At 33.4% G+C, this 13,496-nt stretch overlaps 1 protein-coding gene across 1 annotated transcript; it reads right to left on the reverse strand.

The window, feature by feature from the left end:
- Positions 1-296: 296 nt before the first annotated feature.
- LOC111890564 (uncharacterized protein At5g39865) lies at positions 297-1,822 on the reverse strand. Its single transcript, XM_023886671.3, has one exon. The coding sequence runs from the start codon at positions 1,586-1,588 to the stop codon at positions 626-628; it is 963 nt and encodes a 320-aa protein (XP_023742439.1). The 5' UTR covers positions 1,589-1,822; the 3' UTR covers positions 297-625.
- Positions 1,823-13,496: the final 11,674 nt, after the last annotated feature.

Genomic DNA, 13,496 nt, shown 5'->3' on the forward strand with positions numbered 1-13,496 from the left:
ATTGTTTTTTAACCTAAAAAAACTTAAGTCTTTTTGACTTATAGTTTGTTCCAAATTAAGTTTTTAAAATGTGTTTGGATTTTTGTAATTGCTAGACATCTTTTTAAACCTTTTTGCTTTTTGAAAAAACCAAAATTTCAAAAAGTCAATATAAAAAGTAATCTCAAACACCCTCAAAATATCAAAAATAATTCATTTCCCATCTTATTCCACCTTTTTTATAGAACCAAAAGTCCAATGCACACACTAAGCATACTACACCATATCCTATCATAAACAATTGAAGGAATCAGTAGTGGTGTAAACATAAATGCATTGAAAGCCATAACTCAAAGTTAACCAAAACTAAACCACATAATGCCTATTCTAAAGTTTCACAAAATAAAACTTCGAATACTTACTTAGATACAAGAAAAGAACTATTGTAAATCGATCAAGAGATACTGCAAACTAAAAGGCAGCACTACAAGAATCATTCAGACTAATTAAGGTCAAGTCTTACCACATTGATGGTTTCATGATTTCATAAATATCATCTGGATTTTATTTATAGTTTTTCATCCAAAAAGGAAAGGATATTCATGAAAATAACAAACCAAATACCAATGATGGATGAAGATGAAGATCAACTACAAATGGGGCAACGAACCAGTCCATTCTCATTACAATCGCTACATTGCACCCTCACAGTCTTCCCCAATTCTTCTCCATCAATCTCTTTCTTCAAAACCATCACCATTTTACAGCTTCCATTACAAGTAAGACATGGCAAGAATCTTGAACCACAACAAACCTCACATACATACCCTGGTTTTGATTTGGGTAAACCTTCAAGCAATTTACCCAAACACCCTTCTTCCGCTATCCTCAAAACCTCATCGGATCCACCCACATACCTCCCTTTTACAAACACCCTAGGTGGCACCAATTCGTGTTTATCTTTCCCTTTCATGAGTTCCCAAAGCTCTTCTCTAAAACCTCGATCCATTGATATATCTCTCTCGCAGAAAAAAACCCCAAATCCCTCGATCACTGCTCTGACTGCATTACAAGCTTCAAAAGTCTTCCGCACCCCTCGCAATGTCGTGGTATAGATCACTACCTTGTTCTCTCCCTTGGGCGGACACAGCGCTTCAAATTTATCCAGGAAATTTGGTTTAGACGCTAAGGATTTGACAAATTTAGGGTTTTTATAATTAGGGCTTGAGGGATCTTTGGTGGGGTTTACGTTTTCTGAATCGAGAAGGGCGTATCTGAAAGGGGAAGGTTTAGACGGTTGTGGGGAGAAACGGAAGCTATCGGCGGTGGAATCGAGTCCAGCCATGAGTTCCCATGAGTTAATGACTTCAGGCGGTGGATTTGGATCGGAGTTGGATTCAGAAAGTGGGGATGGAGAGGGGAAGAATGAGCTGAGGGTGAAACGCGGCGGTGGAGTGGGGGGTACGGTGGTCGGGGAGGATGATGGGTCGAGAGTTAAGAGACCGTATGTGGTGGATGTAAGAGAGACGATGTGGTGGCCCAAGGCGGAGCTGCCGATTTGGGTGAAATCGTCGTCTTGATTTAGTAGATGCGATGATACACAACCCATGTGTAAAGATTCAAGAATCTAGAGACTAGAGACTGGAGATTGATCTGATGTGTTTGATAACTGATAACTGATGAAGATTAATGGCGAAGTGGAGGAGTTTTGGGATAGAAAGAGTTGAAGAGGAGTGTTGAATGCGCAAGTTGTTTATTGAATGAATTCGATTTCAAATCTGGTTTGATGCTTGGTTTTAGCGCCTGATTTATTATTACTTTTTTGAATTCAGATGGAGGATGTCAACAGTGAAATTCAAGGCTTGTGCTGTCATCTCGGATGAATCACGTTAAGACTTAACACTAGTTAATTCACATTTGTCACGTTATAAACTTATAATATTGAAATTTTAGGATAATATTAAGAAAAGAAAACACAAATATAACCAAAATATTAATATTTTTAAGATTTAGACAAAAATTAGTAAAGTTGTCATCGAATTGGCTAACGAAATGGGCTATTCTATGACAATAAATGTTTACCCATTTTTTAGTGTCTAAAATAAGTTTTGGCCATTTTTGTTTTTCCATGTTGCTTGACGTTCATGCGGAATGTTAAAATTTACTTGGAAATATAGGTATTTTCGATTACGAGTTTAGGTATTTTTGTAGGAGTAATTTTCGAAATTCCTACAAAAATACCCATTTTTGGTATTTATTTTGTATTCAAAAATAAACCAATTATTATTTATTTTGTAATTTTTATAGGCTAACGCTATGATATGTGAAATATCACAAACGGGTATTTTTGCACGTAACTCTCTATTATTAGTATTTTCACATAACATTTTTGTTGTTGTTAACTTTCGTTTGTTTGTATTATTATAGTATTAGTCGAGATCATCGTCTCGCTAAAAAATAAACCAACTAAACCTATATAGATAGGATAAGTTGAATAGAATCCATAAGAAGTTTATGATTAAACTTTGTGTTACAATAGTCAACATAAAAACTATCACCCGCAATTTTTATGAAATTAATTTAAACTAAAAATGAACTAAGAAGCCTGAAATTTATGTTCAACCTTATTCAAACAAATACTATGAATGAGAAAAGCAAGGTAGTTTCGGTTCAATTGATCATATGGTTGGATTTTGTATGTCTTTCTTCCCTTAAATTCAAATTTAATTACCGATACATAATTAAGGTTGCTTTACATGCACTGTGTAATTTTGGGCACACACAATTTTGATCCAACTAATTGTATCACTCCTTACGATCTAATTGGATTAGGAACAACTAGTGATTTGGTGATGATGTGTCTTTTGATTACTTATTACAATGTTAAGCATATAAAACTACAAACTTGGAATTTAAGTGGTCACTTGAATTCCTAATCTACTTGAACTCTGAATGGTAAATAAATTGACAATGTGATATCTTAATTACAATACCAACACAATATTAAAACCCAACTCTGATTATTGCAAATAAAAATCATAAGATTAAGAAAAAACAATAACTTTTATTGGAATATAAGTAATAATCAAAACGTGTTCATCCTGACATCCTATAAAATTTGCGGAAATAAAATTAAATGATTTAGCATTACATATTAATTAATTAGCAAACAACTTTAGAAAGGAAATGAGAATTTGACTTAAATTTATTAACAAAGGGAAGGTCATAAAAACTAGTCATGTAAATATCTAGAAAAAAAAACCGGGACGAATGAACCTTATGGAATAAGTAAATATAATTCTAGAACTTGGAGAAGACGATGATGAAATTATGGTTTGACGATCTTTATTGATTGATGGTGAACTTGATGATTCGTATCCTCATATCCATAATTTGTGAACAGAAATGTCGTTGGAGAAGGTTTGGAAGTGTTTTTAGACCTCCAAAGTGCAAGAACACCGTAATGCAAGTTCTCATGCACACCATTTCTCACTATTGTCCCATAAAGAAGTCAAATTGCCCTACTAAAATATGGGACGGCGTATGTTCCAATTCCTCTTTTCTCTCTGCCTTGAACCATAGTGAATGATGGAGTTGTCCAAGTTAAAAAGTCGGTCACCTATCTTCTTCATTTGAACGTGTAACTTAATGAATTAAATTGCTTAATTTAGATTTTCATATTTGATCATTCTTATCTTTTTAATCCCACTTTCACACTTTCTCTTAGATCTTTATGTATTTCTTCTCCACTCTTTTTTAACCGACATTATTTTTTCTTCATCAGTGGCGAGGCTATGTTATGGGAAGGTCGGTCGCTTGACCCACCTAAAATTAAAAAGTTTATGACAAGTAATATACAAAAAACATTTAGAACATATCTTAAATATGTGTTTTGTAAAAAAACTAAAAAGGAAGGAAAAAAATATATAAACTAAGACAATAAAAGGCATATCATACATGAGATTAAGTAACCCCACATTAACTCTAAGAAAACAATAATTAAGGAGTTTTCTATTATAAAAAGATGTTTCTTCTTTTACATTTGTACAACATAAGCTTGTTGATGTCTGGTTTAGACAGACTAACTCCAAGTATATGCTGCTTTTAGTAAAAAAAAAAAATTAAGGAATAACCGATTCCGGCTCAATCATTTTAACTGTAATTTTTATACATACTAAAACATTTATTTTTCTTGGTGAACCGATTCGATTGAACCCATTTTTTAACCGGTCTGATTTTTAGTGAACCACACGTTTTTCCATTCTAAATTCGACACTGGTCTTCGTTTATCTGTTATGTTCGTATTTATTTAATCATTCATTAAAGTATGGTCATTCTTGAAAAAAAACATATATTGATTTAAACAATTTAAAACAATTCACTCTACCTCAAAATGGTCGGATTAAACATCCTCAACTTTATTCAAAACTCGTTCCGATGTTGACCCGATATCATCATTGTAGTCTTGTTCTTTGATCTTAAGAAAAGCTCAACTAAATCACGAACTCCCAACATTCTGCCAAAACTACAAATGTAAAATCAAGAATTCCGAATAAGCAAGATATGTTGACTTTCTTTAAATAATTTCTCATTTAGAAATTTAAAATGTAACTAAGTTTTATACCGACTGATCCTGAATAATCATCTTTTTCCAAAATTTGTTTCTACAAGACTTCCTCATAACAACCAAATTTGATTACTCTCCCCAGCTTGCACCAACTAATCATGACATCCATATTGACCACGAGTTCTCTTACTATCTTAAGTCATTGTCATATAAACTTCTGTTTTTGGAGGTCATGGTATATATTATCTTTTGGTATGCAACATTGCTTGTGTTTTTGCCTAATATTTAATGGATAATACAATCGATTTAAAATTTGTTTGTTGATATTTTCTTTCTTTTCTCTTTTCTCCTACTTTTTATTTTATTTTTTTAATGGGACATGATAGCTAAATATTCTTTTTTTTTCTAAGAGACTAAAATATGGGACATATCTCACAAATCCCTTTTAATTAAACTCACGAAGGTGAACATTGTGCCCTAAGGTGCATTCATGCTTTAGGATGTTTTTAATGTGTAACTAGGTGGGGACCCCCGCATTGCGGGGGTCGGATGCGATATTTTTTTCCCTTGCTTTTTCTTTGTAAATGTCATTTGATCAACTATTTATTTATAGTTTGAGTATTGTTGTGAAAGAATATGTATGTTTTTACTGCTAAAATCAATCAATTTAAAAAAAAATTGCATTTAATCGAATGTTACTTTCATGTGTATATCTGCAAGTGATCTAGATTAAGTAAAAATAAATACTAAATTAAAGAAACAGTTGTTCATATTACAGAAAAGGGAGAATGAAAAGAGTCATCATGCTTCACAAAGTTGTGATAACGCTTAACGCTTGAATCCGTTTAACTGTTGTTTTTAGCATAAATCTATTAACATGCTATTATCAAATATACTTATCGAAGCTTTAATGAATTTTCCATGATTAGATGATGCCAATAAATAGATAAAAATGTGATTGTTTTTACTTGAACAATTTCATTCGCAGCCTTTGCACTTCATACGGACATGGAAGCCTTCATATTTCATGTTTTTTAAACTAGGTAAAAAAATCAAACCATCTACCTTTTCCCTCATAAAGACTAATAGATATGAATCACGATCAATCAAAAAAGTCATGCTGATTTAAAAACAACTATTATAACATACAGAATGAAGAATGCTTTTATTTTACCATCAAAGTGTTTCTTACCCAATACCCACTACAATATGAAAGTTAAGTGCAAACATAACATACAAAAGCAACAAAGTCGTGTTGTTTGAGGTGGTAGAAAGAGCACCAAATACTAAAATCTGAAACCACAATGCTACATTTCGCATTCAATTACATATCTCTGGACTTGAAATTACAAAATATCACCTTCCAAAAGTAAAAATTGACAAGAAAATGTTAACTATCATTCATCAAAATTTTTTAGTTAAAAAGATTACCCATCTTAAAATAAGCTCTGAATAGAAAAACAAAATAAAAACAAAAACAATAGCAAAATAAAGAAGACGGACCTGTATAAATCTTAGTGTTTGTTGGTTTCAAGCCTTGAAGCTTTGATTTGCATAATAACTCTTTATAGGAAACTCTTCGTACGATACTAAAACCCACAAAGAACAAATAACCAATAAACAAAATTAGAAATTTAACATTAGTGTCAGCGACAAAGAGTAAAAAAAAAGTTGAATATCTGAAATAGTAATTTAATTAAAAAAAAAAAGAATATTGAATAAACAATGGTAACCTCACTGTCCACAACTGTTTTACTTATTAATCTTCCCCTGCTAAAATTGGATATCTGAAATAGTAAAAAAAAAAGTAAAAAAATAATAATAAATTAATTAAAAGAAATAAAGAAGCAGTGAAGGATACGAATTAATTGCCGAGACTTCTTTTTGTGTAACTAACATAGTACAAATCATTCGCATTACCTGAGAAACACGCAAAACTGAAAGAAAAGAAAAACATGAAAGAAACTCGATAGAATCTTCATGTACAACAGTAACCTAAGCATCAACTTATCGGGCAGAATGCCATGTTCGAGTGGTGTGCGGTGGTGAGCGAAACAGATGAAGAGAAGACATAAGAATGCAACAACTTAACTGATATGAGGTTAGTAAAGAGAAATGAGTGAATCCGAGGAAGTAAACCAAATACTACAACATAATCAGTCCCTAAAGTGCAGTCACATATTCCTTCAATCATCCTGATATTCGTTCCCAAATTACACAATTTCCCCCGTACATCAACATTGAAAACACCATTGAAACTTGGAATTCCCCAATATCATCCACAAATGCCTCTTTTCTTGAAATCTGCACAGGAAATTATGATTTTAACCGCATGTAGGATCTAAGTATACAATAGAAAATGTTTTTGTTACAGTTACTTACCCTCTGCTAATGAATATTTTTATGGCTTGCTCATTGCAGCGTTGTTCTCTGGATTTCTTGCATTCTATTGCACTGTACATTTTAGATTTTGTTATTAGTTGTGAATATAGGGTCTAATAAAGAAAAAATTAAAACAAAAGATTTAATCTTTATACCATCTGATCAGTGGATCTTGTTTCTTATTTACCCCCAACTATTATCAAAGCAGAGCACACAACCTAGAAAATATCCATGCTGAGGAGGCAAAACAGCAAACACCTGGCGTGCAAAAGTGTAAACCAAAACAATAAAAACCAAAATCAATAGTCGGGCGATGGCCATTGATTTCAAGGTTTTCGAAAAACAAAAATCAAAAGAATAGAGTAAAGTTGGCATAGCTGTGAACTAAATTACAAAGTTTGTGTTTATCTGGGTTCCTATTGAGAAGCCCTAAATCTGACCATTACCGAATTCAGATAGACAGATGTATAGCGGTGATGTTGTGGCCGAGGCGGTGTGTAGAAACGAAACTTGAGATGGTTATGCACAATCTGCCCCTCAAAAATCCAATAGTTTCTCAGTAATTGCATTATACAGTTAACCATATTAATTTATAGAAACAAATCAAATAAATAAATAAATATGTACACTTTTAGTGGTGAAAAGAAACTTTAAGGATACAAAAAATATATATACACTGCAATTACCTTGGCATACTGTAGGAAAGGAAGTTGGTAGCTTCTGAGGAGCACCAATCCTTTAAGCTCACACGTGATCCTGGAAACCCGAATTGAATCAAACTCATGCCCTGTCGAATCAAACAATTTAAAACCTTAACCCTATAAAAAAGCCAATGTACCAAATTGAACAAAAAGGACTCAACAATCAATGTACATAGTTGTATTAGCATAGTAGAGATAACATATGTAAGAAGAAGAGGGATGAAGGAGGAAAGGTAGCGGGAACATAAGATGGAGATACTGGTAGAGGGTTTTCACTGGCTTCCATCTCCGATATCTCTTCTTTGAAGGCACGAGTAAGAAATTGAAAACATAAGGACATCACAAACTTACCGATACCATTTTCTCAGTGCAAATACTTCCTCCACCCGCATCTGCATCGGCCACGGCAAAGTCATTCCGTCATATACTGCTACGCAACGTGTCGCCGCGTGAGTGAAATCGGTCGAATACTTGAAGTGAGCGTCTGTTCTGGTGTGCTTTTGTTGGGCATCGCCGGTTACCGGTCGCTATACGCCGACTTTGCTACTCAATTTGTTGTGGTCAGATACAAACACCAACACATACCGATAGGATTCCGTCTTAGCCACTGTTGTTGTGTGTTGTTTGGTTGGCCCGACTGCTACCTCTGCTGCTGAAATTGATTTTGATGAGTAGGGTTTTAGGGTTTGGACGGTAACCGCCACGACCACCACCGTCGTAACTCCCACTTTAGTGGCGGAGGAAGACGACGACAAGCTGCAGTCGATCCCGACCTTCGATCTTACACGATGGAGATCGGTGTTGAAGGTCGTGTGTAAACTGTAAAGTGCAAAGGTTGAGTTGGTGGATAACTGCGCCGAAGCAAGGAGGGTTGAAGGGTTGTTCGGATGAAGAAGGATGCAGATGAAGCGGTGACCATGGTTAAGGAATTAAACCCATCCTAGTTAGACACTATTCCTAAGAAGTGTTCCCCTTTAATATATATATATATATATATATATATATATATATATATATATATATATATATATATATATATATATATATATATATATATATATATATATATATATATATAATGTATTTTAGTTAAATGTCTAAAAACAAAGGAATTAGTTGTGATCGAGATGACTTTTAAAAATAATCTCTCGATCATTCAAAGAATGTGAAAATGAGATAAGATGTGAATAATTCTTCTTCCCTTTAAAAATTATGTTTTCCAAATGTTTAAGATAGCATTATATGCGAAGCATATATTTGGTGTCCCGGTCAGCAATTAATGCATGTAAAATCCTCAAATCATATAAGCTTACTACTCCTTTATCACTCTATCTTGATTTTACATTCTTCCTAACAATGTCATCCATCAAGGACTTAGGTAACGACCTCAACTTCATACATTTATCTTGGTCTTGAAGGTTCTCCCCTTCATTTCTAGTTAAAAACAATATGTTTCGATACTCGTTCCTCTAGTGTTCTAGAAAATCACCATCACATAATTCCTCTTATTCGAATTCAAGCACTTGTACCTAGCGTCGACACCTTTTTCACAACAAGCATTAGTACCAATGTCTACTGAAAACTGCTCACATATGTCAGCTATAAAGAGAATGTACTCAATCCTCCAATCGTTCCCTTAGTTCACAATTTTCAAGCTTATCATCTATGCACTCTCTATTCAATCTACTCATCCATTCTTGTATTGTGCTGTAGTGGATGGCAGTATGGTTGAAGTTAATCACCCCATCCTATCCAAAGTATTCCAACTTATATATGGCTCCATATGGTGCTAAGATCTTGCGATCTACTAATTTCTCAATCACAGATTTTGCATTATTGTATGTAGCCACAAAGATCCTCGCCTCTGCTCTTCTTCATGATCTTTCAATGTTTATGTTTCCGAGTCCCATTTGGTGTTGATATTGTAGCTTTGTTGTTTCTAATTCCACTTGAAGATGTTTCTTTTGTATTTCTTTTAGGTCTAACCATGATCCTTGGATTCGGAATGTATGTGGACAATGATGAAGAGTGGAAATAATTTTCAGCAAAACCTAATAATTTTTTTGAAGCCCTAGGTTTGAAATGTTGTCATTTTTGGCCAAAATAATTAGAAAAAAATCACAATCTTGGTTATGTTCGATGTTTTCTAAAATATTTATGCAAGAAAAGTAAGAAAAGTGGGGTGGATATCTTCTTCGTTTGAACGTTAACTTTATGAATCCATTTGCTTTCATTAAAATTTTCACATTTGATCCTTCTTTACATTTTAATATCACTTTCATCCACTTTCTTTAATATCTTCATTTATTTATATTCAATCTTCGTTACTCAATTGTAACGCCCGTTTTCAAGAATAGATCGGTTGGTGACATATAGGCAATGTTTTAATTATTTGAACCGGTATGATGACAGACCGCCAAATGAACCGGTTTTTATATTTTTCATGTTTTTTCCAATTTTCTACACATACATATATAAGTCATGAATTTGATGTTTACAAGTTCAAACATTAAAAATACATATAAAAATAAGTTGTAGATAAATTCAAATACATTAAAATAACACATAACTATAAGTTTTAGTGTTTTACATCAATTAATATACGTCAAAAAGAAAATAAAGTATAATACCGAAACTAAATATGGTTTTGGATGAATAAAAACACATCAAAAAACTTTATAATATTTACCATATGTTTTTATTTTGAGAAAACTAAATAGATATGAAAAAAATCACCAATGTTTATTATGTAAATGGTCCTTTTTCATGTTTTTTTATTCGGTTTAACCGGTTCAACCGGTTTATTTTGACCGGTTCAACTGGGTTTTCTAAAAATCGGCCGATTCAATTCGGTTTAGGAATCAATGTAAAACCGGTGATAACTAAACCACTCCCTCCCCCGGTTCCTGGTCCAACCGGTTCAAACCGGTTTTTAAAACATTGCCTATAGGAGTCAAAGGTATGATTTTTTAGGAAAATCGTATGTCACGACGTGGCGCATGGTATGACACGATGTGATATCGCATCCAAGGAACATGTATTTTATTGGACACTACGATGTGGCAAGTAGTTTGCCACAGTGTGGTGGCTGTAGCAACTCAAGCCCATGATTTTAGGATTTTACCCATAATTAAGCATCTTAATTCATGGATTAGGTCCTCTCCATCAGCCTCCATCTCTTCATTTCTAAACCTTATCCTGCATGCATGGCTGAGAGCTTGTTTTCTTGATTAAAGAGTTTGTTCATGGATTTTGGTCAAGCTTGATGTAACGACCGCAAGTTCAGGATAGACATTAAAATATAATAAGTAATAATTACTCATAAATAAAAGAGTAAATTACATGAATGGTCCCTACGGTTTAGGGTAATTTGCGTGTTTGGTCCCTAACTTATTTTTTTAACTCGGAAGGTCCCTACTGTTTGTTTTTGTTACGCGTTTGGTCTCTGTCTTAGCTAACAAGACTATTTTTCCCTTGATTTTTTAATTTATTTAGATAAACACACTCCCAACCCCACCCCATTCACCTTACCTTACCTACCCCACCATTTTTTCCTATTTAAATAATAGTATTTTTAGGGCTGGCAAAATTATACCATGGAAAACCAACCAACATGTTACCAACCGAACCAAAAAACTTGGTAGCCAAGATATTTGGTAGCCAACATGTTTGGTTGGTAGTACCGTACCAATTGATCAATGTTGGTACGGTAATGGTACAAAAATTGAAACACCATGGTAATACCGTACCAACCAATTCATTTGATATATATATATATATATATATATATATATATATATATATATATATATATATATATATATATATATATATATATATTTCAACTGTTATTTGTATTTAGTGTTTACTGTTTTAATAACATTATATTAGTCATTTGGTCGTGTTGGTTAATAGTTATTACCACGTTAAAGATATATATATATATATATATATATATATATATATATATATATATATATATATATATATTCAACTGTTATTTGTATTTAGTGTTTACTGTTTTAATAACATTATATTAGTCATTTGGTCGTGTTGGTCAATAGTTATTACCACGTTAAAGCGCAATAGTAAAACGTTACTTTAGCATTACTTCAGTAGAATTCTTTTGTAAACTAAAAGAACTATGTAACTAATTTCTATACTACACATCAAAATCCCGATGTCTTTACTTATTTTTAAATATTATAATAGAAAATTAAAAGAAGTTGGTATATACCATTACCAATTTGTACCAACCAAACTTGTTGGTAGCCAAATAAATTGGTACCAAGTATACTTGGTACGGTACCGGTAGCAATTTTTTTATACCAATTATAGTTGGTACGGTACACGGTTTACAGAAAAATAAATTGGTACAGTACCAATTCCACCCCTAGTATTTTTAGGTAAGATAGGGACCAAGCCCGTAACAAAAACAAATAGTAGGGACCAAACACGTAATAAAAGCAAACAGTAGGGACCTTCCGAGTTAAAAAAATAAGTTAGGGACCAAACGTGCAAATTACCCCAAATCATAGGGACCATTCGTGTAATTTGCTCTAAATAAAATCCTCGAATAGGACAATTATTCGTTCTATGTGTTGCAAGCGGTAAATAAAATTGTAATTAAAAAATTATTTAGGATAAATAATCTTAACTAAAGATATAGTAGTCGTAATGACGATCTCGTAGAGAGAAATTATGATCCTTCGAAGTTTCGCCTTTAGCTCTATGCAACAAAGCATGTCGTAAAGAGTGAAAGGTCGAACTAGGTATATGGAATTGAATGGCTATAAGTTAACTCTTGTCAAGGGTTAGACGCATCCTTATCAAATCAGCTTGAATTAAAGATTAGGGAAGAGTTGTTTTACATTGTGGAAGAAAGACATCTTAGAGACCAGTTGCTTGTTAGCTTAAGTAATCTAAATGAAAGTAATAGTAATCGTAAAGGCAAAAGAGTGCAAATAAAGAACGCCCAAATATGATTCCGTATAAGGAAGTTACGATTTTTTGAAGTTTCAATACAACAGTTCGCGCGACACAGAAATCGAAATTTAAATCAGGTTAGTGTTTTCCAGAACAATGTAAATGAGAGTTGAAGATCTCGTAAATATGAATCCGTCGGTATAAAGACAGTCGAGAACAGAGTTCGAAAGAAGGAATTATGATTTTCGCATGGATTTTAACAATCTAATCTCTATAAAAATATGAATTTAAAATATTGTAACACCCAGAATCAGAAAGGCCAAGAAAGGAAAGGAAAACCCTAAGTTAAAAGGGGGTCAACTCGTCGAGTTCAAGGAATGACTCGGCGAGTCGAAGCAGACTCCATGTCGCAGAATAAGTGGCCGACTCGGCGAGTCGACAAGTGGACTCGGCGAATCTGGTCTAGGATTGGAAAGCCCTGATTCTGGGACTTGGTACCCTATTTAAGCATCTTATTCCCTTCCCTAGGGTTCATTACAGCCTCTCTCGTCCAGAACCCCAAAACCCTAGCCACCCAATGTCACAACTAGGAATTTTGATGCCTTGTAAACATTGAACAATGATAACAAATGTGAACCAACAATGTGAAAGCATGTATGATGCTTATTCAATAACAACAAAACTTTCATCAAACACTTTATACAAGCACATCAAATAGTCAACAAAGGATTGGAAACCCTAGAAATCCCGGTTTAAGTCCATTTTGGACTAGGATTTCCTTATTGGGCCTAATGGACCAATAAGCTGCCAATTTGACTACTTTGGGCTTAAAACTCTTATATGGGCTCTAATTTGGACCCACTTTCATTTATTTTAACATTTTGGGCCATACTGGGCCCAGAATGAAATAAAATACACTAATGGACCTTATTAGGCCAAAA

This window comes from Lactuca sativa, chromosome 6 (genome assembly GCF_002870075.4).
Source record: "Lactuca sativa cultivar Salinas chromosome 6, Lsat_Salinas_v11, whole genome shotgun sequence".
NCBI lineage: Eukaryota > Viridiplantae > Streptophyta > Magnoliopsida > Asterales > Asteraceae > Lactuca > Lactuca sativa.